This window comes from Geotrypetes seraphini, chromosome 15 (assembly GCF_902459505.1).
Source record: "Geotrypetes seraphini chromosome 15, aGeoSer1.1, whole genome shotgun sequence".
NCBI lineage: Eukaryota > Metazoa > Chordata > Amphibia > Gymnophiona > Dermophiidae > Geotrypetes > Geotrypetes seraphini.
In genome coordinates, this window is record NC_047098.1 from 59,257,394 (window position 1) to 59,282,401 (window position 25,008).

General features: G+C 43.1%; 1 protein-coding gene across 6 annotated transcripts in view; it reads left to right on the top strand.

The window, feature by feature from the left end:
* AUTS2 (activator of transcription and developmental regulator AUTS2) overlaps nucleotides 1-25,008 on the top strand; it is a 1,593,647-nt gene that overhangs the window by 1,501,042 nt on the left and 67,597 nt on the right. For 4 of the 6 annotated variants that reach the window (XM_033921209.1, XM_033921212.1, XM_033921214.1 and 1 more), the window contains 3 exons: nucleotides 15,016-15,487; nucleotides 20,256-20,509; nucleotides 21,410-21,657. In XM_033921209.1, coding sequence (XP_033777100.1) covers nucleotides 15,016-15,487; nucleotides 20,256-20,509; nucleotides 21,410-21,657 — 974 coding nt within the window. The remainder of the gene's footprint in view (nucleotides 1-15,015; nucleotides 15,488-20,255; nucleotides 20,510-21,409; nucleotides 21,658-25,008) is intronic. The other 2 variants (XM_033921211.1, XM_033921213.1) reach the window with 1 other exon arrangement.

A 25,008-nucleotide genomic window follows, 5' to 3' on the forward strand; every position in this document is an offset into this window, starting at 1 on the left:
TGAGATCCCTGGGTGGGACGCTCTAGAATAATCACAAGTGTCAAAGTCTCTCCTCCAGGGCCGCAATCCAGTCGGGTTTTCAGGATTTCCCAAATGAATATGCAAGAGATCTATGTGCATGCACTGCTTTCAATGCATATTCATTGGGGAAATCCTGAAAACCCGACTGGATTGCGGGCCCTCAAGGAGGGACTTTGAAATCCCTGGTCTACAGTGTCTGCAAAGTTATGTTTATATTGAATCTCCTGCTTGTGCTTTAGTGCAAGATATAACGATCAGGAACCAGATAGCCAGACCCGCATTTACAGCCCTGATCACTCTTAATTTATTAAGCCTTGTTTCTGCACTGGAGAAAATCAAATGAATATTATTGTACAACATTTTGTTCCCATTTAAATATGTTTGCAAATATAGTGAGGCTACAGAGTCCACTTCCTCTTAAAATTAAATGTTAAATGAAACAAGGAGTTTAAAGAGGCCCTTATTACTCAAGCCTTTTATTAACACTGAATATTAGCATATTAATTTTCCTGCCTTCAGTTGCTTTGTGGGAACCCTGCCAACTCATTTAATGGAAGAAAAGTTTGCTTTAATAAACATAACCCTCTTAACTGCGGAGTGCTTAGAAACTGAGCAGTTGACATAAATTACATCTTTTAAGGTTTTTACTGGCTGCACTAGCAAATCATCGGAGATTTGGCCCTGCGGAAATGGCTCTTGGCTTTAACTAGGTTATGATGGAGTGTGCTGGTAAACTACATGAGAGGCTCTGGGTAGATATGTGTTGTAGATTTGGGGCATTAATAAAGGTTGGGCTCTGAGAAGAGAGGTTGTGAAAGATCACATTAATAAGTCAATGAGTACAAGCCTCCCCCTGCCTCCACTTCATTACTTGGTGGGGGGGAGAGTGTTTTGCTGTGGTTAAAGCTACAGCCTCAGCACCCTGAGGTCATGGGTTCAAACCCACGCTGCTCCTTGTGACCCTGGGCAAGTCACCTAATCCCCCCCCCCATTGCCCCAGGTACATTAGATAGATTGTGAGCCCACCTGGACAGACAGGGAAAAATGCTTGAATACCTGAATAAATTCATGTGAACAAGTGGTCTCAAATCCTTTGCAGGGCCACATTTTGGATTTGTAGGTACTTAGAGGGCCGCAGAAAAAATAGATAATTTCTTATTAAACAAATGACAATTTTGCATGAGGTAAAACTCTTTATAGTTTATAAATCTTCCTCCCCCCCCCCCCCCGAAGGCCTGCATGTTCCCCCACCTTCTTTGCAGCATCCTCCAGCTTCCCCCCTGGCCTCCCGGTCTTAGATTCAGCTAATTACCGCAGCTGCAGAGAGGCTCACCGGTGCTGTAGCGTTCCCTGCAAGCTGCCATTGGCCTCTGCAGCACGTTCCCTGTGCCGCGGTCCCACCCCTCCTCTGACATCAGGGGCAGGATCGCAGCAGAGAGAACGTGCTGCTGAGGACAACAGCAGCCTGCAAGGATCGCTAAAGCACCGTCAATCCTCTCTGCAGGTTGTGGTAATTATCTGAAAGTAAGAGCGGGAGGCCGGGGGGAAGCCGGAGGACGCTGCAAAGAGCGGGTAGCACTAGTACAGACTACGGGCCACAAAATAGTACTTGGTGGGCGTTTGAGACCATCCTGGGAGAATGGTATAGAAAATTAAATAAAGTGCAATAAAGTTACATGCACAGGTCTTGGTTCGGTGCTTCAGTTGCTTCTTCTATTCCTGGGCTTGGAGATGCTGTGGAGACAGGCCTCAGAGATAAGGGGGTATAGCGAAAGAGGGAGATCAAGGTTGCAGGGTTCCAGAAGAAGGCCTGAAATATGGCCCCTATCCAGGGACTGTTATTGCAATGACCAGATGGGATATATAGGTGGATGGGGAGGGGGGGAATATGAAATAAGGGGAAATCCCATCATAGATGCAAATGAAGGGTATTGGTATTAGGAATAAGCCCTGGTTCTTATTGACCTGAAAGTCCAAGGAAACATGAGAAACTGTTGGGTCAAAAAGATATCGCCTCTGTGCTGTCTCACCCTAGCTAAACTAGGGGAGATGGGGGACTCTCAGTATGTAAAAAGACTCCAGTGATTGGCATTAGCTGTACCTGTGCCAATGTAACCCTCTTTTTCTGTATGTTACCATACCAGTGTGTGCTTTGTCTGGAAGGTTTGACTGAAAATCATACTCCAGCATGCCAAAGATGGACCTCAGCAAATGAGTAAAGAGATGATTTTGGCTGGACATGTTGCAAAGCTGCTTTAGCTAGGCCTGAGCATTTGCTTGGTTTAACTAAGTAGCTTGCATACCTTTCACAGCACATACTGCAGCTTGACAACTTGACTCTAATTGGCCTTGAATGCAATTACATGCTCTATCAGGCCTGCATTGTGTTTTCTAATGAAGGATTTGAAGTTATCCTTTTTTAAAAATAAAGACAGACTTTTTTGAGACTTCGCATTTCCATTTTTTTTTTGTGGAGATTAGGAAACTGACAAATTGAAGCTCTTGGGACCATATGCACAGACTCTGTGCGTTTTGTAAACCCTGGGGTCTTAATTAAGGGGAAAAGTATACATTTTATGATTCCTTACCTGTGTAAGCAGATTAGAAAATATTCTCTGGAGCCATGCAAAAGGTCTCTAGGGAAACTGCAGCTTCTCTACATGTTGGGGGTAATTGTATATGCATTTTTCATATGCAAAGCCTGTTTTGCATATGGAAAATAGCTTCTGTAAAATTGCATAGTCAAATATGTGCACACAAATATGTATATTGTCAAGATTGACAACCCCCCCCCCCCAAAAAAAAAAAAACACTGAGGGACTGGAAACTCAATTCACATTCAGATAAATAAATATTCCAGCAATAGTGCACACTGGTGGAACATGCTCAATTCCTTAACTCCTTGTAAGCATGCAATTGCAAGTTAACTTCAAGCCACCACAACTTAATAGGGGAAACGCCTACTTATTGAGGTTGTGCTACTTTGTAGCATCTGAGGCGTTTCCCCTGTTAAGTTGTAGTGGCTTGAAGTTAACCTGCAATTGCATGCTTACAAGGGGTTAAGGAATTGAGCATGTTCCACCAGTGTGCACTATTGCTGGAATAGTTATTTATCTGAATGTGAATTGAATTTCCAGGCCCTCTGGTTTTTTGTCAAGATTGTACATACTTGTTCATATACTATTTGTAGGTGGTCTAGGGCACATGGTTTGTGTGGTGTTTGGATGGCGACATGATGTGGGTCCATGTATATACATTTGAAACAAGTATAAATCTGTGCCAGAGAAGTTGAATGCTACTGAGGGTCATTGAATGAGCCTGTGGGGAGTGTGTGGTACTGTGGTTAAAGCTACAGTCTCAGCGCCCTGAGGTTGTGGGTTCAAACCCACACTGCTCCTTGTGACCCTGGGCAAGTCACTTAATCACCCTATTGCCCCAGGTAGATTAGATGGATTATGAGCCCACCAGGACAGACAGGAAAAATGCTTGAGTACCTCAATAAATGAATGTAAACCATTCTTAGCTCCCTGGTGAGAATGGTATAGAAAATTGAGCAAATAAATAAATAAAGATTAATAGATGCCTATGTTGCTATTATAAAAAAATAAAAGGGGACAGATTCAGAACCAATGCTAGGAAGTTCTTCTTCACCCAACGGGTGGTGGTCACCTGGAATGCTCTTCCAGAGGGTGTGATAGGACAGGGTATGGTATTGGAGTTCAAGAAGGGATTGGACAGTTTCTTGAAGGAAAAGGTGATAGAAGGGTCTAGATTGAGGGTTACTAACAGGTCCTGGACCTGATGGGCCGCCGCGTGAGCGGACTGCTGGGCGTGATGGACCCCTGGTCTGACCCAGCAGAGGCACTGCTTATGTTCTTAAAATAGGTACCTTTTATGAAATTACCCACATTATGCTTTTGATATTTTCCTAACAAAAATTTGTCCCTGTGTCATTCTCAGCATTTTCCTAATTTGTCCCTGTGTCATTCTCTATTACAAGTGGGAACGGACACTCCACTCAAGATCACTGATGTAAAAAGGACACAAGCAGAAGCGGTAGACCCGACATAGCACTGTGTTTTGACGTCTGAGGAACGCCTGCATCAGCGGTCACTAAACATAAAAACATAATATAACTTATTAAATCACATCATATAAAAAATGATAAAATTACAAATAAATCAATACCAGAGGCCAATCAAATACATATAAATATAACGAATACAGAAGCCAATCAAATACAGTCAAACCTTGGTTTGCGAGTAACCCGGTTTGCGAGCGTTTTGTAAGACGAGCAAAACATTCTCGCAAAACTTGTCTCGCAAACCGAGTGTTGACTCCATTTGCGAGCACCCCCTCACCCCGAAAACTAGCATCGCTCACCCCTGCTCGCAAAGCCCCCCCCCCCCCCCCGCTCGAACCGGCAACCCCCCCTCCCCCCGCGTGAACCGGCACCCTCCCGCCCAAACAATTTGAACTTACCCCCCTGTCTGGCACCGGCACGCAGCCCACAGGATGTGCCAGTGCCGCTTGAAGATCTTCCTGCCTCTGCCGGGCCTTGAGCATGCATCTGCGCATGCTCAAGGCTTTCTAATTCTCCCTCTTGGGAGGAAAAGTGTGCATATGTCAAGTCAATTCACATAGTAATAATGCAGTCTGCTTTGTGTGAAAATCTACATAAATTTGGTATTAATGAGCTAATGCAATGCAAAACTGCTCTTCAATGCAAAACTGAGCATGCAAAAAAAACAAAAAGATACAGCTCAACTTCTGTAGTCGTTTCTCTTACCGTTTCCAAAAAAATTGCCCTGGTTCATCGACCTGAATTGGAGGCTCCCAGACCTCCTGAATGGCTGCCAGCAGTTCTCACGGGACTGCCAGCAGCCATTCAGGAAGTGGCGCGCGCCCACGCAGCAGCGCGCTTGTGTGCCGCTGGCCCCGATATACCGGCAATCAGCAGGCAGCAGTCCAGCGAACACCACAGTTAGGAAAGTGCGCGGGCCCAGGCATTACCATGCTTGTGTGTCACTGGCCCCGACGTAATCAGCAGGCAGCCGTCCACCGACCAGCACAGTGTAAAGGTACGGCGGGAGGGGAGGAGGGGACTGGGACGGAATTTGAAAGGCCAAAAGAACAGAAATTGCAAGAACAACATGTGAATAATTGAACTGCCAGAATCTATAACAGACAAAGATTTGATGGCATTCTGTAATACTGCCTGATCCCTGATCTGTGATACTGCCTGATCCCTGAAAGGGGGGGGGGGGGGGGTTGGTATATTCGCTTCATAAGATGCACTTACTTTTCTATCCCCTTTTTGGAGGTGGAAAAAGTGCATCTTATGGAGCGAAAAATACGGTATGCATCTGCAATATATCTGGCTATTCAGTAGTGACAATCCTGCTTGGCTCTCTTCCTGTCTCTCAAAACGGTTTGCTAGTAGCTGTCGGCACGCATCCACATTCCAATGAGGAAAAAAAAATCTATGCCGGGCCCAGAGGTCCAGCCCATGCGCTGACCATCTACAGATGGTCTGCGCATGCGCTGGGATCGCTATCGAGTGATCCGGGCAGGCAGATGGGGGGCATTCCTCCGATCGCCCCCATCTGCATATTGGGGTTTCGAGAATTCATCGGACCTGCCCGGATCGGGCAGGTTCGTGAATCTAGCCCCTTATTCTTTAAATTGTGTGCACAAATTTGCGTTCTGTTTGGAAATTTGAGCACGCCAGTTTATAGAATTTAGGAGGCTTGTGTTTTCCTGTGCATATATCATGCAATTTTATGTTAAACATTTTGTGATTCAGGCAGGTACATCTCTTATTTGGTTGCGTAAATGTAATTTAGAAGAGTTTGTCAAGGTCTTGGAATGCAGCGTTATGTAGGGTTGCAACATCAATGCTAGGTAAACTTCAGGGATTCTGAGGCGTAATCCCGAGAGCCGAGAAACAAATGGAATCTCCAGATGTTTGCGAATAACCGTACTGAATAAACAAGCCATTGTAAGACGTAATCTTATGTATCATTGATTGCATATTTTGCCTTCTGCTTCATTCCTGTAGCAGTAAAGTAGTGTTCTGGTGACATCTGGGTACTTTTATGGTCCCTATGCAAAACCTTTGTAAAGTGGTTCTTAAAATAAACAGGAGCAGGTGTGTCTGTGCAATGAAAGTGCTGTACATCTGGCTCAGAGTATTAAACCGGATTTGTACACCAACTTTCAAGGAACAAAATGATTGTTGTACAGCTGGTATTCCCATGCGAATGGTACCTGATCCCCAGCTAGAAATCACTTCTACTGTAAGGAAATTTCATACAACACTTCATTTTTGACATTGCTACTATTTTTTTTTCCTTTAGCATCTATTTCTGCCCTAAAAATTAAGAAAATAATCAGATGTGCAAAAGAATTACTATTGCCTTGGAAACCAAATTGATTTTTATAGTAAAAGGAAGGGGATGAGAAGGGATTTGATATACAAGTTCAAGTTTATTAGGATTTGATATACCGCTTATCAAGGTTATCTAAGCGGTTTTTATAATCAGGTACTCAAGCATTTTCCCTATCTGTCCCGGTGGGCTCACAGTCTATCTAATGTACCTGGGGCTAGGGAGGACTGAGTGACTTGCCCAGGGTCGCAAGGAGCAGTGCAGGGTTTGAACCCACAACCCAGAGTGCTGAGGCTGTAGAGCCAACCACTGCGCCACATACTCCTCCATACCACCTTTCTGTGGTTCCAAATAAAGCAGTTTACATATTAAATGTGGGTACTTATTTTGTACCTGGGACAATGAAGGGTTAAGTGACTTGCCCAGGGTCACTTGGTTCCTGCACTAACCATTAGGCTACTTCTCTACCACAAAAGTGAAAATGAAGGAACTTTCATATTAAGTTTTTAAAAAAAGGCTATTTTTGCAGGCAGCATAAGAACCCATAATATGCCTTTATAAAATTTCAAAGGACCAGTTACAAATTTACAACTCCTCCAAGGTATAAATGAGTAGTTTAAACATGCGATTTTATAAAATATGCACTTGCATCACAATTCCACCTCCTCTCCACGCAAATTATGCCCCCTCCCGGGAACACCTACACCCAGATTGTGCAAAAGTAGAGACAGATCCAAAGAACAAGATCTTCACGAGTAAAGAACCAGTAAGAAATAGAGTGAGGTCCAAAATGGAGAGCCACTGTTTATTTAACGTTGGTATTAGTTTGTAGATATGATTTCTGAGGATTGTTTGTGTGTTTGTTTTATTATGTTTTTATAATATTATGTATGTAAATCATGTAAACCGTTTAGTTTTAAATGGTATAGAAATTTTTTAAATAATAAATAAATATTAAAGTCAAGTCTTGTGGCTGGAGAAATACAACTCGACATGGCTGTGTTTCGTTAAAATTAGGGTTACCATTATTTTGCATCGAAAAATCCCGGACGCATGGTCACGCCATATTCGACCTCAGCCTCGCCCCATTCCGCCTCTAGCCCCGTCCAATTTTGCCCTGTATATAATGTGGTATATTAACCACTTTGATTGTAACCACAGAAAATCCCATTCCCTTTCTAAAAACAGGCATGATAATGGAGAAATCATGATCATTAATGTACTTGTATCTGGATTTTGAACAATAGAACTGTATGAATGCACGTCTTGTCATACCTGTGGGAAAAGTGCGAGCAAGTCTAAACAGCAAAGACATAAACAGTGTGTGTTAAAGGAAAGCAGAGGGAGCTCTGTGTTGAGAGCTGCGTTTCCCCGATGGGATGTTCCCTTCATGGCATTCTACTTTACCAAGGGGATCTCTGATGAATAAATATTGTACACTCATGTGGCCTTCAGAAGAGGGACTTAATCTGTAGGGATAGGCATGGGGGATAAAATTGGCAATTTGTTTAGTTTGCCCTTTCCTGTCCTTTTCTTTTGATCTTCAAGTTGTTTTACCGTATTCCATTTTCTGTTAAAGTCAAAGGAGGATGCCGTCCTTCTTTGGTCATTTGTGGCACTTGAGATTTTCCAGCTGAATTTTAGGAAACTCTTAGGCCAGCATTTACAGCACCAGCAACAAGCACTTCTTGGCAATAAGAGGAAACGCTAAGTGCTCCTTTGTTAGTTCTGCGTTGTCCAATTTGCACACGCTAAATATAATGTGCTAGATGGATAATGCATAGAGCATGGGGAAGTCCCGAGTTAAAATGTGCTAGGTCTACATTGCTTATTAAAATGGCCCCTTACAGTGGAAAACAAGAAAAAAAACTGCAGACAGAATGTACAAGATGCAGGCTATGTTTATTGTATCAAATATAAATGCAGTTAATATTAAACCTAGGGACCCAACACGGTCCGTGTTTCGGTAAACACGCCTTCTTCAGGGGTCCAGGATTAGTAAGGTTTGAAATAAACCACAATATGAATTGATAATAAACATAAGCCTGTATAAATCTGGAATTAATCGCGCACTGACACACTCGGCCAAAACTTGCAAACAGAGCAAAACCTTACAGGGGAATTCATCAAGGGGCACTAACCAATTTAACGCGTTCTAACTGCATTAACACATGCTAAGTGCTGACACCCATTATATTCCTATGGGCATGTTAGCATTTAGCACTCATTAATGGTTAGCACCTCTTGATGAATTCCCCCCGTAGTGCACGAAAAACAGCAGGGTCAATATTCTGCTGTCGGTGGTGAATTATTTTTGGTGGACTTGTGTGGATTTTGGCTTTGAATATCCAATTATTTTTAAGCCAGCTAGCAGATAGTCGCTTAAGTCTAGGGTTACCAGATGTCTGGGGAAACCCGGACATGTCCTCTTTTTAGCGGACTGTCTGGGTGCGTGGACGGATTTCCAAAACCTAGCAGTTGGTCCAGGTTTTGGAAAGCCTTGAGTATGGAGCCGCATCTGGAGGGACACTGAGCATGTTCTATCGTGTCCAGCTTCTAGGCAACATGGATATGGGAGGGGCATGGGAGTCAGGAGTGTGTCAAGGAGTTTAGCACACATGTTATAAATTACTGGGAGTTATGCACCTAACTGCCAACAGTTAAGTGCCAGGACTTGTACCAGCTTTTGACATAGTGTAAGTGCTTTGGTCTAGGGCAGACATGGGCAACACCGGTCCTCAAGGGCCGGAATCCAATCGGGTTTTCAGGATTTCCTCAATCAATATGCATTGAAAGCAGTGCATGAAATAGATCTTATGCATATACATTGGGGAAATCCTGAAAACCCGATTGGATTCTGGCCCATGTCTGCTCTAGGGTCACCAGATGTCCATATTTATCCGGACATGGACATGTCCTCTTTTTAGTGTCCGGACAGGTTTTCAAAACTTGGCAGTTTGTCCGGGTTTTGAAAAGCGTTGAGCTCGGGGCCACATCTGGAGGGCCTCTGCGCGTGCAAGGATTTAACACAGCGATGTCGCGTGCATGCATCCTACCGCCACCTAGCTTAATTGTTTTAATTGGTGCTAAATGATGTGGTAATTGACCGTGGCATTTAAAACCAATTAGAACGTAATTTTTTTAAAAAGGTGCCACTATGCCACCTCTGGGATCGGCTCCTAGGTCCCTGGTAGCTAGTGGCACATAGTGATGCTAAAGCCCAGAAATGGATGTGGTTAGAGGCGACGCTGGATGTTGGTATCACTATGCGCCGCTGTCCATGATTCTGACGGGACGCTAGGCACTGGGAATGTAGGCCTGTAAAACCCTAGCCTACTACTTTTCTGGTGTCTAGGGTCCCATCAAGTCGCAATTCTGAACATGCTATTTAGAGAATCTAGGCCTTAATGTCTAGTTATTTTTTTTTCTGGTGTTGTGTGACTTTGGTTTATTTTTATAAGCCCATTCCCCCAGACATGTCCTCCTTTTGAGGACATGTCTAGGGATCTGGATGGTTTTTCAAAACCCGGCACTTTGGGTTTTGAAAAGCTTCTATCAAATTGTCGTCAGGCAGAAGGTCATCCGTGTATACGAGAGCAGGCAGCAGGGGGAAGGACTGGGGCATGATGGGGGCGGGGATGGGTGGAACTGAGCAGGTCTGGGGGTGGGTCTAGGGGGCCCAGATTTTCCAAACGGAAAATCTGGTAACCTTACCATTTAGAGAAAGACCAGGAGTGATAATTGTGAAAAGTAAGGACCTCCACAGGACTCATCATCAGGGCTTGTGTAACTCTGGAGAACCAGGGAGTCTGTCTATATACAGTACAAATATTCCTCATGTTTTTACATTGTGAAATCCTGAAAACCCAACTAGGTTGTGACCCTCTGGAATCAAATTTGGGAATCTCTGCTTTAAAACAAAATAATTAAATAAGTCGTTCTTAACTGGGATTGGCTTCTGTGAGTTTCAGGCAAAATCTTTATGTTCTTATATAGGTTCCTAGAGGATAAAGGAATTGAGGGGTACAGATAGGAGTAGCGGTAGGTTATAGGGATAGTCTGGGACCATTGCTCAGGCAATGGGACTGATGGGCCGCCGCGGGAGCGGACCGCTGGGTGAGATGGACCTCTGGTCTGCCTCAGCGGAGGCAACTTCTTATGTTCTTATGTGAAACGTAATTTTTATGAGTAATTCTCAAGCAGGGACCACTCCAGATTTCATATTTTTTTTACTTTGTCATAATAATTCTTGCACATTTCTTAGCACCAAATAAAATAAAGACTGAAAAGAAACGTCTGTCTGATGTTTCTTTAGTTCACTGTATGCCTCACATACTGCCAACATCTGGAAGGAAAGATGAGGCAGACCATGTGCTAACATCTGCGCTCCTACTGCAATGGGATATCCTTTCTAAACCCATCACAAGGATTTTGTTTGGCTTTAGATAAAAGTGTTTGGGTTTTGTGTTTTTTGTAAAACATAGCCATGTCGTATTTTTTCCATTTCTAAAAAGAAAGCAAGTCAAAAGTAGTTACTCAAAGCTATTATGTTCAGTGGTTGAGTTTGTAGCTACTCAGATGAATATTTCATGCTTAAGGGCTGGTGGAATCTTTCATCCAGCTTCATCTTCACGACGTCTGCATTGCACAGTTCAGCAATGCCTGAATGGGGAGGAGGAATGACCCGGTTCATAGTTAAACGCGCGCCGACAATCGAGCGCTGACAATTTGGCGTAAGAAAGAAGCGCGCCGCAGGAAAACTTTGTTTTAAAGAGCTCCGAAGCGGGGTGTGAGTGGAGACCCCTCCACACACTTTACTGTATAGTGTTCGCGCTGCTGTTGGGGGGGGGGGGGTTGGGGGTTTAGAACCCTCCATTATAGAAAAAACTGAACTTTTCTGAATTTTTTCGGGAAAAGTTCCATTTTCTCTATAATGTGAGAGGTTGCACCCCCCACACCCCACCCCAATGGCAGCGCGAACACTATGCAGTAAAGGAGGGGTTTACCCCCCCCCCCCCACACCCCCGTTGGAGCTCTTTAAAATGAAGTTTTCCCATGGTGCGCTTCTTTCTTGCGCCGAATTGTCAGCACTTGATTGTCAGTGCGCTGGTGTCTGGCGCGCGATTATCCCGTCACCAATGACCCACATTTAACTCCCTCATCTATAATTCAGTGGAAGGTCCATGGATCTTAGGTCCATAATAGCCCTATGCATCGGAGTCAGCTCTGTGGGTGCAGTAGAGCACCCTCAATATTGAGAGGGATAATTTGTATTGTGTTTGGCACTCCTAATTATTTTGGAATGTTGGCACCTATGCTTATTTGGGGATATGACTTTGATTAGGGGAGAGTGTGGTGCAGTGGTTAAAGCTACAGCCTTAACCCTTTCAGGACCATAAGGATCGTAGGCCAATTTTTGTGGTTTTGACAACATTTTTATGGTAAAAAGGGCTTGCAGATGCCAAAAAATTGATTTTTTTTGTGAAATATCATTATTTTTTTTAAAAAAAATCAAACTTCTGGCTTATGGACAGTGTGGCAAGTGAATCTTCTCGTCAATCTGGCAACGACGCTAATGAATGAATGTCGGAACCAGTTTGTTTACATAAAGGCAGTATCCTATGGAATCCGTACATATCAAATTTAGAACTGTAGACTATCCCAATCAAAATTTATAGGATTTTAAAGTTATGGGACAAATATGTCCCTTGGTCCTGAAAGGGCTACTACCCTGAAGTTGTGGGTTCAAGCCCACGCTGCTCCTTGTGACTCTGGGCAAGTCACTTAATCCCCCATTGCTCTAGGTAAATTAGATAGGTTGAGAGCCCACCAGGACAGACAGGGAGAAATGCTTGAGTACCTGAATAGATTCATGCAAGCATTCTGAGTTCCCTTGGGAGACTGGTATAGAAAACTGAATAAATAAATAACTTACAAATTCTTCCACATTTTTCATTTCAGTGAGGTAAATGCATCTACTAAATGGGCACAACTATAGGGAAAGCAAGCCATTGTGACATCACCATTGAGGTTAGCTCATAGGCATTGGTGGAATGAGGCATTATGACATCACAATACGATGGGCTGCTGAAAAGTTCTGAGCCCAACCAAGAAGAAAATGGGGAGAGTGTGGCCCAGTGGTTAAAGCTACAGCCTCGGCATCCTGAGGTTGTAGGTTCAAACCCACCCTGCTCCTTTTGACCTTAGGCAAGTCACCTAATCCCCCCATTACCCCAGGTACATTAGATAGATTGGGAGCCCACCGGGACAGACAGGGAAAAATGCTTGAGTTACTGAATAAATTCATAGAAACCATTCTGAGCTCCCTTGGGAGAATGGTATAGAAAACTGAATAAAAAAATTAGGATACTATGTCCCTGTGCTTCTAGCAACCTCACTTGAAAATCAGAATAGCAAAATGAATTTTTTATTTTTTATTTTTTAGTTATTTATAGTGTGCCATTCTTCCATTTTCCTTTTGGAAGCAATCCTGCAGTCTAAAACCGTAAAAGTTCTGCCAAATCATTCCAATAATCGCTACATACAGTTATGTGCAAAGGTTTTGCCATCCCTAGGCAAACGTGTATGTTTCACTAAGTGAATAGAGGTTGACATTGACATGATAAAGTTGAGCCTGCAGCAATCAATGTTTATTAAACACTGTCCCACTGCCTGCTGAATTGTGCTTGGATATTCAGTGCCAGGCCCTATCTGGGTACTGGCATGAATATCTAGACACTGGGTATTGCCGATATTCAACAATAGTATCCAGATAACCAGCTAGCTAACTGTAAACTAGCTGGTTATCTGGGCACCATCCTTGACTCAGCGGCATAGCCATTGGTGGGCCAGGGCCCATCCTATTTGGGCTTAGGCCCACCCCAAAGTTGCTGCTGTGGCTGGAGGAGATACCTAAAACCCGCCAGCTGGAAATCTCATTCTTCCTCCTCAAGCAGCCAGAGCTCTTTCAAATGGTGGCCAGCAACACTTGCTTTGAGCTGACAGCGACAATGGTGCCCTTTGCACACACTCAGTTTTCATGCATGTGTCAATATGGGACAAGTGTGGCCTGCCAGCAGCAGTAACAGCTCGGCTACAGTGCAGCGGAACTGCCGCTTGGAAGAGCTCTGGCTGCCTGAGATCTTCAGCTGGCAGGGCTTAGGGATTCCCGCCAGCTGAGGTATTTAATTTAATTGGATTTGAGATGGGGTGGGGGGAGAGTGGAGCCAGGGATGCATTTTGATCCAGTTTCTATAAATGGCACTTAACTCTTAGGTACAGTTGAGCACGATTGTCAGTCATCTACTAGGCGCCATTTCTAGAATTGCAAATGGTCCTATGCATCAGTAGGCGCTGAATCCATAGACACACTGCCATTTTCTTGGCTTAAATGAGAATACCTAAGTCAATCCACACCCAAAAATCTGCCCCTAACACCAACTTGCTGGTAGACGCCTCAATGTAGACACCTACGTCAAAGTGATAGGTGCCTACCAGCTAATTAATTTTTAATGGATTTTATATTGTTTTTTAATGGCACTTTCAATTATCCATACCATTAAGTTAGGCACGATAATCTAGGTGCCTAACTTTAGGCTTCATTTATAGAAACTGGTCCTTCTTGTCCTCTCACCTTGGGCTCAGGTCCTGAAATTGTCCATCTGGTTTCGCTCCTGAGCTGACTATTGATGATGAGCTTGAATAACTCCAGACTGCCCAGCCCCCCAGCACTAACCAGATAGTGCTGCAATGGTCTGCCTGGATTTTTGGCAGCACTGTCCGGTTATGTACTGCTGAAAATGTGGATATGGCCCTAGCCAACACTTCTTAACTGGTTAGGAGCCTTCTGCCCAATTCAATAACACTGAATTCCAGGCCCAACATCTTTCTGCAAATATTGATTTGCTGATTTTAATTTTGAGAAAAATACTAGCTTAGTACAGATTTTGAGCCTAACTTTGGGCACCAGCATTTATGTCTGCCTAATTGTATGCCAATTTACCCTTGTATTCTATAAGAGTCTTGGATCCAAGATGCTTTTATAGCATCTAGAATATGGCAGTGGATCGGGATGATGGATTTAGTATTCTTAGAGGAAGATGACAAAGCCTGAAATGGCCTATTATTGCAAATTCTGGTATGGCTTTGAAAAGCAGGAATGGGGAAAGGGATGAGAGGTGAAAGAAAAAAAAAAAGATGGGTTTTAAGCTGATGGTGGGAATGTCTATTCTATTCTACCATAATGTGGAAGAACTTCAACTAGGCAAACAGGAAGGGCCATTTTGGACTTATCTTCCGATCATTTACATATGTTTTCTAAGGCTTCTGTGGCTGGTGTTATAAGCAAATACAGTAACAATCATTGTGGCTATCTAGGGCATGCTATTTCCAGATATGTGGAATTGACACTTCAGCCTCTGCTCAATGGCTGAAACTTCAGTTCCGCCTACTTGGATGTGGCACAGCCCGGACAGCCTCAGTGACTATTAAGGAAAGCTAGAGATGAACCAAAATCTATGGTATTGAATAGGAAGTGAACTGGGAAAACTAAATGGGCATCACAAGGCCTTATCTGCGTGTTTAATTGTTGTGTCTTTTCCTTCAGATACCGAGTTGGCCATTGGCGCACTGACCACAAATGACAGCAAAGATGCAAGAGGGCCGACTGTTCCGAAAATCTCTGGGTTAGAAAGGAGTCAAGAGAAGAACCAAGACAGCAACAGGGACATCATATTTGAGCCTTTGGTGCCTAAGGACCCCTGCCCTCAGGCTCTGACTTTGGTCAAACCAGAGTCAGAGCCTCGGCTCCCTCTGCCTTCCCCTAGCCCTATTCTAGTTCAGCACACGGAGTCTACTAGCCAACCCCAGCCTACAGCTTCCAAGCCATCTCGGGCACTTGTAGTTGAGCCTGAAACCCGGTCGTCACTGCCTCCAGCGCAACTGCAATCAAGGACACAGTCCCCGGCTCAGTCGGCCCATCCAAACCTGCCACCTGTACAGCCTCTTCCTCCATCCCAGGGTCTGCCTCAGCCATTGTCCACCTATAACAGTAGCAGTGTAAGCATCAACAGCTTAAGGTTAGTGCCGCAATTTCCATTTATTCAAAGTCTTTGTCAGCATAACGAATGTATTTGTACATTGTTTCCCAGCCTTCCCACCCTCAGGATCTTTCTGCTAATTTTGTTATTATGGTGGAAAACAAGCTTTAACTTCTAAAAGGTTGATATAGCGATTTCGTACTGGGTGGCCCAGGAGCTAATATTCAGCATCACCAGTTTTGTAAATTTAATGGGCTGTATTCCTGTTTTGTATGAGTCATTTGTTGTTATTTCATTTAGTTGTGAATCGCCTTAAAACCTAGGTATGACAGTATATCAAATCAATAAATCTAATCTAATCCAACCTAGCCAGACAGTGCTGCTGGTATTCGCTGGTTAGTGCCATGGTGGTCTGAGAATGGAATTGGGGAGGAGTTGGGAGTTATGTGGGCACTGGTTATAGAAAAATGAAGGCAAATAAAGACCATTGGCCTATCTAATCTGCCCAGCCATGCCATCGACTGCCCCCTCTTCTCCCTTAGAGATCCAGTGTCGATGTTTCATAATTATCCAGGCATGTAGAGATATATAAATAGCTGTCCTAACTATGCCAACTGTGCCAGTGGCATCTTCGGGGGCAGGAACGAATCCCACTCTCTCAGGCTGCTGGGTCCTCTTGCGGCCATCTCGGCAGCCATTGAGATGGAGCAGCAGCATGGGGCCAGGAACAAGTGGGGTTCATTCGTCAGGCTGTAATGTAGCTGTCAGTAGTCACTAGTGATCAAGTGATGTAGGCAAGGGGTGAAAGGGTTTTACCAGTCGGTTAAAGGGTGCAGAAAATGGCTTAAGAACCCCTGCTTCCGAAGTTTCTAACCTTAGATCTGGTCTTACAAGCACACAGTCGCGTTCTCCAGGAATGGGGAGACTAATTCCAGTGTCATGGACAAAGTTTAACACGAAGCCATGCAGTCGCAGGAAAGAAATATTCAGCCCAGAAAAATGTCTTACACATTTTGTTGGGGGGGGGAGGGGGGTGGCCCTTGGTACTACTGTACTGTCCTTCTCTTTTGAACTTCCAGCACAAATTGAATCATTTGGTTGGCTGTGGCATAGTGAGATGGCATTTACGACCACATGGGTATCTATTTTATTCATTTATTTATTTATTTAATTCATTTTCTATTCTGTTATCCCCAAAGAGCTCAGAACGGGTTACAGGTTAAACATACATACCCCCTCTTTTACAAACTTGTGCTAAACTTTTGAGCGCACGCTAAACGCTGGGCCTTGAGCATCTGCGCATGCTCGAGGTCTTCTGGCTCTCGTTCTCTCCAAGATTCTCAGAGAGAACGAGAGCCAGAAGGTCTTGAGCATGCGCAGATGCTCAAGGCCCAGCCCAGGCAAGAGGCGGGATCTTCATTCACTGGCACCGGCACGTCCTGTGGGTTGGTGCTGCGTGCCGGTACCAGATGGGGTAAGGGGCTTGTTTGGACGGGCAGAGGATGCCGCTTCCGGTTGGGGGGTTCTATTCCAGTTCTTGGGGGGGGGGGGTGTTCACGGGCGGGGGGGGAGCGATGCCGGTTCGAGCAGGGCGGTACTCACAAATCGAGTCAAGGCTCGGTTTGCGAGTCACGATTTGCGAGAATGTTTTGCTCGTCTTGCAAAACACTCGCAAACTGCGTTACTCGCAAACCGAGGTTTGACTGTATTAATATGCCATAATTACATGCTAGTTTTTCAGTACAAGTTTTATACGAATTTGACACACACAGACAGTTTACAGGTTAGATTTGTCATAGTTACAATGCAAGATTTTACAATACAAGTTTTCCTTAAGTGACACATACAGATTCTGGTACATTTCTTTGTAGTCCATCGGTGGCACTTTAAGTGATGGAGGAAGGCCTTCTCCCCCATCATTCAGGAGCTATGAGTGTTGCTTCTATGGCATTCCCAGCCCTGGGTGGCCCTGGGGATTGTAAGGTTAGAAGAACCAATGTCACAAGATAAACAAAGAGACAATCTCAAACTGCAAAATCAATGCAGGGAAATAAAAAGAGCAGTCCAGCAACTGAAAAAGGCTCAATTAAAGTTTTCTTAAAAGGTTTTCCAGACTGCAGCTTTGTAGGTTTTTATATTTTAATTTTTTAATGGGGGGTATATTTGATTAATCTTGTTTTTGGGGCGAGGGGGGAGGTTCCTATCTTTTCTTTTGTTAATGTTAATCTTTTCTTTGAGTTTAAAATTATAAACTGCTCTGCTGTTATTGCGAAGGGCGGCGTATAAGTATTAATAAGAATAACCAAAATGAAAGGTGTTTCAAGCTACATATATCCAGACTTCAACAATAGTTGTAAAGACGGCCCTATATATTTTGGCATTCACAGCACCTGCATCATGGACGAATGTTACATTAACTGTAAGTCAGATAGTAATAATATATCCACTTTTTGGAAGGTACCACCTGACTTGAAAACAGAGCCCTTAAATAACACTGCCAAGCAGCTTTTCCAGTTTGTAGCAATGTAAACTCTTGTCAACATAAGGGGGGTTCATGTATCAATCCTATAAATAACAGACTTTTTTTTTTTTTAACTGCTTTATTAGTATAGGCCAGGGGTAGGCAATTCCGGTTCTCGGGAGCCGGAGCCAGGTCAGGTTTTCAGGATCTCCACCATGAATATGTATGAGATGGATTTGCATTCACTGCCTTCATGAGATGCAAATCCATCTCATGCATATTTATTGTGGATATCCTGAAAAGCTGACCTGGCTCTGGCTCTTGAGGACCGGAATTGCCTACCACTGGTATAGAGTCATAAGTGGAATATACGGAGGGACCGATATCTAGCCTGCTGCAGTGAGTGGTTTTTAAGCTTCTGACAATCATGAGCATATTTCATCTGGATATTCAGTGCTAGGCATTGTATATTCATATCAGGTGCTGACCCAGAAGTTATGTAGGTGCCAGCTAATATTTGGTGCTTTTTGTCCAGTCCTATCTGGCTTTTTTTGGACACCAACACTGAATATGGCCATTTCCCACATAACTGTCAGCTCCTTCGGGACTCTCCCCACAGACTGCCCCAGGTCTATCTGAGCAGTGCTATGGCAGTCAGTGCCAGAGCTAAGTGCCACTGAATACACTGCACAACAAAGTTTTTGCTTCCTGAACACTGCTGGGTGTTTCTTATAGAATTTTGGGTGCTGATCATGAATATTACATCAAAAATTACCCATCACGTACCATTTCAGAGAAATCTTCAATTTTGTCGTGATTTTTTCTTATATTTGGATGCAAACAATTTTTTCTCCCATAAGTGTCTTATCAACCAGGTATAACTGGAATATCTGTGGAGACCTCAAAGTCGTTGCTCTGTTACTAGGACTGCAGCTTGGCTATACAAAGTACTGCTGTTTCATCTGCGAATGGGACAGCCGAGACAGAGAGTCGCACTATTCTAGAAAGAACTGGCCACTCCGTAAAAAGTTAGTTCCAGGACAGAAAAATGTAGCACATGAATCGCTTGTTGACCCGACAAAGATATTTTTGCCTCCTCTTCACATTAAACTGGGACTCATGAAGAATTTTGTGAAAGCAATGAACAAGGAAGGGGAAGGTTTTCGTTATTTAAGACAGATGTTCCCAAGAATAACTGATGCCAAGATCAAAGAGGGTATTTTTGTTGGCCCCCAGATCAGACATGTTATGAGTGACAAGCGATTTGAAGATCTGTTAGTTGGGCCGGAAAAAATTGGCTGGAAAGCCTTGAAAGACGTTGTTGACAATTTTCTGGGCAATTACAGAGCCCCAAACTACATTCAGCTGGTAGACAAACTTCTCAAAGCATACAAGAGAATGAAGTGCAATATGTCACTCAAGATTCATTTCCTCCATTCACACTTGGACTTCTTCCCCGCAAATCTCGGTGCTGTGAGTGACGAGCACGGTGAAAGGTTTCATCAAGACATAGCTACGATGGAGAAACGATACCAGGGCAATTGGAATCCGTCAATGCTTGCCGACTATTGTTGGATGCTACAACGTGATGCACCAGACACTGAATATAAAAGAAACTCGGGAGCAAAACACTTTTAATTCTGTTTCATTTAGTCGCTTGTGCGAAACGTAAACTTGACTATATATTTTATTGTCAGTAAACATAAAAATGTCTATTTCTCATAGTTCTTACGTGATGCAGTAAAACCAAAACCATATTTGAGCATACCAAGTTGGTACCTGTCATAATCACCAAAAACTTTTCAGGAATCAAGACTTAACCAAAAAATTGTTGTGCAGTGATATTAGTGGCTGGCCTGCTCAGTTTGGTTTAAGTGGGCAAGAGGACCTCTTGCACACTTAAACTACGCTGAATATTGAGCCCTGAGCCTTCGGGACAGTAAGGGAATTTTTCAAGTACCTTTCTTATTTCTAATCTTAATGTATATTTTCTGTAAACCGCTTAGAACCTAACGGATGTAGCGGTATATAAGAAATAAATTACATTACATTACATGATAAGGTGATATTGTTGGGGATTCAAAAGCAATTGTACATAATAAAGTGCTAACTAGTACTTGGAAATACCACTCCCTGCTGTGGCTCCTCCTATTATGTTATTGTAACCGCCTACTTGAGGTTACTTCTTTTTCAGAAGGAACACATTTGAAAGTCTCATCTAAAGTAGAATGAAACATGAACTGGATATAGATGTACGATGAAAAATACAGAAGCATGATAATTGCAGTAGTCTGATGTCAAGGAAGAAGCGTCATCGCCTTATTTTCTTTTCTTTTTCTTCAACAGTAGCAGCAGAAGCAGCACTCCTGGCAAAAGCCAGGGGCCCTCCCAGCACCCATCCCATCACCCCTCGCCTTCACCATTCCCCCTCTCCTTGCCCAGCCACAGTCCATTGCGCAGCTTTACACCCACCCTCCCACCTCCTGCAAACCCGCATCACCCCAATATGTTTGCCCCTCCTGCTGCTTTACCTCCTCCACCTCCACTGACTTCAGGGACACTGCAGGTTCCGGGGCATCCAGGCAGCAGCACTTACTCAGGTAGGAGTGGGGTGATATCAGGTGTTCATTATCAGACAGTTTTGAGAAAGGAAATAAATAGCTGGTCTTTCTTAAGTTACCAAACATGCGTTCTTGTTCCGTTGAACTTGTTTGGCCATGCTTTGTTGGCCAGCTGGAGGTTTTCCAGTCTCACAAAATCTGCCTTTTTCAGATTAACCTTCCATGAAGGGATAAAATAATTTCCTGTTGGCACCTTTCCCTTTTATTAACAGTTACGATGTATCCAATACAAATAAATAGCTACTGAAAGCCCATCAACAATACAAAAAGATACATGTGATCTCAAAGGGGTTGATACTCAATTGTGATTACCTAGATAATGCTATCGGGATATCTTTAACCAAATATTTGGTGAGGTATATTTGCAAAAATATAGTATTTGTGTACCTTTAGTTGGCTGTCTTTGGCCTGCCAGGTCTGCAGCTGTGATATCAACTGGACTTTTGAAAAGGCATGAGCTAATCCCCAGTAAATAATCAGTGAGTAAATATTAACCCTATCTGAGTAACCTTTTGGTGTCCCTTGAATGCTAGCTTTATTTGGATAATGTTGGCCAGTCCAGAATTTTTTAAACTGAGCCTATATCCAGGTAATGTCTAAAGTTGCTTGCCTAAGGCCCAGATGCGCTAAAGCCAGTGATTGTCGCTAAACCTATTTTAACAGCTTTAGCGATGATTGCATTTGCCGACCCAATGCAGAAAACGGCTTACTGCCTGGTTTTCTGCACGATCGCTCATTCCCCGATCTGACTATGCAAATAAGCTAATTAATATTAAAATGCCATGTAAACTAATAGGGCGATCGATGCTCTAACAGTTTCAGTAAGTTAGTGAGGAAAGATTAACTTATGGCTGCAACTTTTTTTCTCATTTCTTTCAGAGCAAGATCTTCTGCGTCAGGAACTAAACACTCGTTTTCTGGCCTCGCAGAGCGCAGATCGTGGGGCCTCGCTGGGGCCCCCTCCCTACTTGAGGACAGAGTTCCACCAGCACCAACACCAGCATCAGCATCAGCACACGCACCAGCACACGCATCAACACACCTTCACGCCTTTCCCACACACCATCCCACCCACGGCCATCATGCCAACGCCAGCACCGCCCATGGTGCGTACCCCAGGCAGAAATGTGAGGATAAGTAGAGCACAACTCTATTCTTTATTGAAATGTCGTTTTTAAATTTTCAGGGGGTCAAAATGACATAGGCAGACTAATTGATGCATCCGGTGAAATGGGGCTACGGTCCCCAAGAGCTGAAGCCTCAATAGTGTGCCACCCTGCCCTCTTGTTTTCATAATCTGTAAAGGAATGCAAGATCTTACACTGTGCAGCTAGTAATTTTGACACAAGCAAGTAGCAGAACGTGACAAACATCCTGGGCTGCAATGGAATAATATTTAAAGAAAGTGGATGCTCTTGTCCCGGCAGCCATTTTGGAGTTCTGTGTGTTTTAGTGTTCATTATAGGATCAGTTTTCAATGACTGATCGAGTTGCAAAAGGCAGTCTATCAAGTAAATAGATGTAACATTTAATACATGTTCTTTTTTTCTAATGATTAAAGAGTAGCTTTCTGGCTGGTTACTCACTGAAAATTAGCTAGCAAACAGTAAGCATATCCGAAGGGAGCTTATACTTTGCACCTGTCCTTTGGGCAGCTGTACAAACTGGTGGTAAAAGAGCACAAATGAATTTGAAAATGGAGGGGCAAGTATGCTGTTTTCTCTCCTCCATCCCATCTACCAGTAAATAAACTCCTGGGATTGCCTCTTTTTTAACCCATCTTAACATTCGTATAATATGGAACGCCGTGTATACTTTTAACCATGCAGAGGAGAGAGATTGTCAAACAGGCCAGTTTACTCATGTAAATGACTTTGAGAATTGTTCTCGGAAAGACTTTTTGGATCTGATGTTCAAGCAGACGTTGAAAACTGAGCTCTCCTTCTCTATTGCAACATAATATTTATTTATACCGTTCTCCCAGAGCGGTTTACGTGAATTTATTCAGGTACTCAAGCAGTTTTCCTTGGCTGTACCTGGGGGAATTAAGTGACTTGCCCAGGGTCACAAGGAGCAGCGTGGGTTTGAACCTACAACCCTGGGGTGCTGAGGCTGTAGCTTTAACCACTGCGCCACACTCTCAGGTTACTTAAATTCCTTTAGCTGCCATGTCCAGGTCACAGAAATGAGGTGACTGCAGAAATTAATTCAGTGGCAAGCGCTTAGGTTCTAAAACTTTATTGTTTGTTTTGTCTCGGGTTTATTTTTTTTTTAGTTGTCTCACTTTTCCAGAACACCTTTTTGCTAACTAAGGAATCAGTTGTCACACTTTCATTTGCTTTTTAACTTTCTGTCCAAGAATAATTTTAGGAGGAAGGTGTGGCCTAGTGGTTAGTGCTACAGCCTCAGCACCCTGAGGTTGTGGGTTCAAATCCTGCGCTGCTCCTTGTGACCCTGGGCAAGTCGCTCAATCCTCCACTGCCCCAGGTACGTTAGCTAGATTGTGAGCTTGCCAGGACAGAGAGGGAAAATTCTTGAGTACCTGATTGTAAAACCGCTTAGATAAATTTGATAGAGGGTAAATAAAGAAATAAAATTTCACAGATATCACAAATAGGAGAGAACTGTACTCGGTCACACGTCTGAGCGCTGCCCTTCATTGTATAAAAAGATGGCATTTGAAAAAAGAATAGTAATTTCAAACTTTGCCCATTGCGTATGTCCCTTTCTATATATTAATTCACTACATCGCCAGCACCAAAGCTGATATCATTCTTTGCTTTCTTCCTCCCCTGGCTAATCCTCCCCAAATCCTGGTTTGTCGAGTGTTGTAAAATCGAAACCTACGAAGGTCAAGTTATATTTCAGAAATTACGTGCAGGTTTCTTAGAGTTCAAAGTTTTGCAGATCATGTCTTCAAAATGATTGCATTCTGCGGGAACACGATTAAATGACATTTTAACTACAAGCAAACTTCGCTTAGCTCTTAGTTAAAAGCCCCAGAAAGTAGACTTCTTTGAAACCCTGACATGCACTCTCTTTCTTTCTTTTTTTTTTTTTTTTAATATTTTTTTATTCTTTTTAAATTCTTACATCAAGTGAAATACATGTATTACATTCAATTATGAAAAAACACTTGAAATTATTATTAAATGTTCTTACAATGTAAATTAAAGAAACCCTTTATCAGAATTTTATAGCATATTAATATTACAATAGTTTTCCCTCCCTACCCCCTCTATATGTTCTATACATGTGTTATGATATCTGATCAGTAGAATAATTTGTCAATGGTCCCCATATTTTATTAAATTTTTTAATATAACCTTGTTGAAATGCCATTGCTTTTTCCATTTTATATATATGACAAATTGAATTCCACCAAAAAGTGTAATTCAATTTAGTGTAATCCTTCCAGTTCTGAGTAATTTGCTGTATGGCGACCCCTGTTAAAATTAATAAAAGTTTCTTTTTCTGTCCCTTGTGCACATGAATCAAGCCATGAAGTGCTTATGAAGGCTGCAGCCGGCATGATGGTTTCTATAGCAGGAAATGAAGGGTTAAGTGGAGTTGTTGTAAGATTTGGACCCGAGTCCTTTGATGCCCAGTCAGATGCCATTGGGCTACTCCTCTACCTTCAGCAGGTTAATTACAGCCACAAAATCGCACATAAACTCCTTTTTAGGGGCTCTTCTGCTGAATCGCATAGCATGCAATGTTACGGCAGAAGTTCCGTTCCTTTAACCTGATACAACTGCTTTGTGTGTCCCCCTTTTAGTCGGTATATACAGCAACAAACTTACTGTGAGGGTGTGACAGTGCTCAGTAATTCACACGTTAACTACATATGTCCGGGGGAGGGGACTGCTCAGGTTATGGTTAGAGAATAAGCACGGACGGCCTACTGCAATTGCCATAGGTACTCAGTTCACTGTAACCCGTTCTGAGCTCGTTGAGGAGAACAGAATAGAAAATTAAATAAATAAATAAAAATAATTGAAAATAGTCTTAACCCTTTCAGGACCATAAGGATCGTAGGCCAATTTTTGTGGTTTTGACGACATTTTTATGGTAAAAAGGGCTTGCAGATGCCAAAAAATTGATTTTTTTGGGTGAAATATCATTATTTTTTTTTTTTTTAAATCACACTTCTGGCTTATGGACAGTGTGGCAAGTGAATCTTCTCGTCAATCTGGCAACGACGCTAATGAATGAATGTCGGAACCAGTTTGTTTACATAAAGGCAGTATCCTATGGAATCCGTACATATCAAATTTAGAACTGTAGACTATCCCAATCAAAATTTATAGGATTTTAAAGTTATGGGACAAATATGTCCCTTGGTCCTGAAAGGGTTAATCGTTGGCAAAGGACATTTCAGTGTGGTAGCTACTGAGAATATACTGGATACTTTCCTAAAAGAGAAGTCCATAGGCCATTATTGAGGTGGCTTGGGGAAATGCTTTGTTCTCGCAATT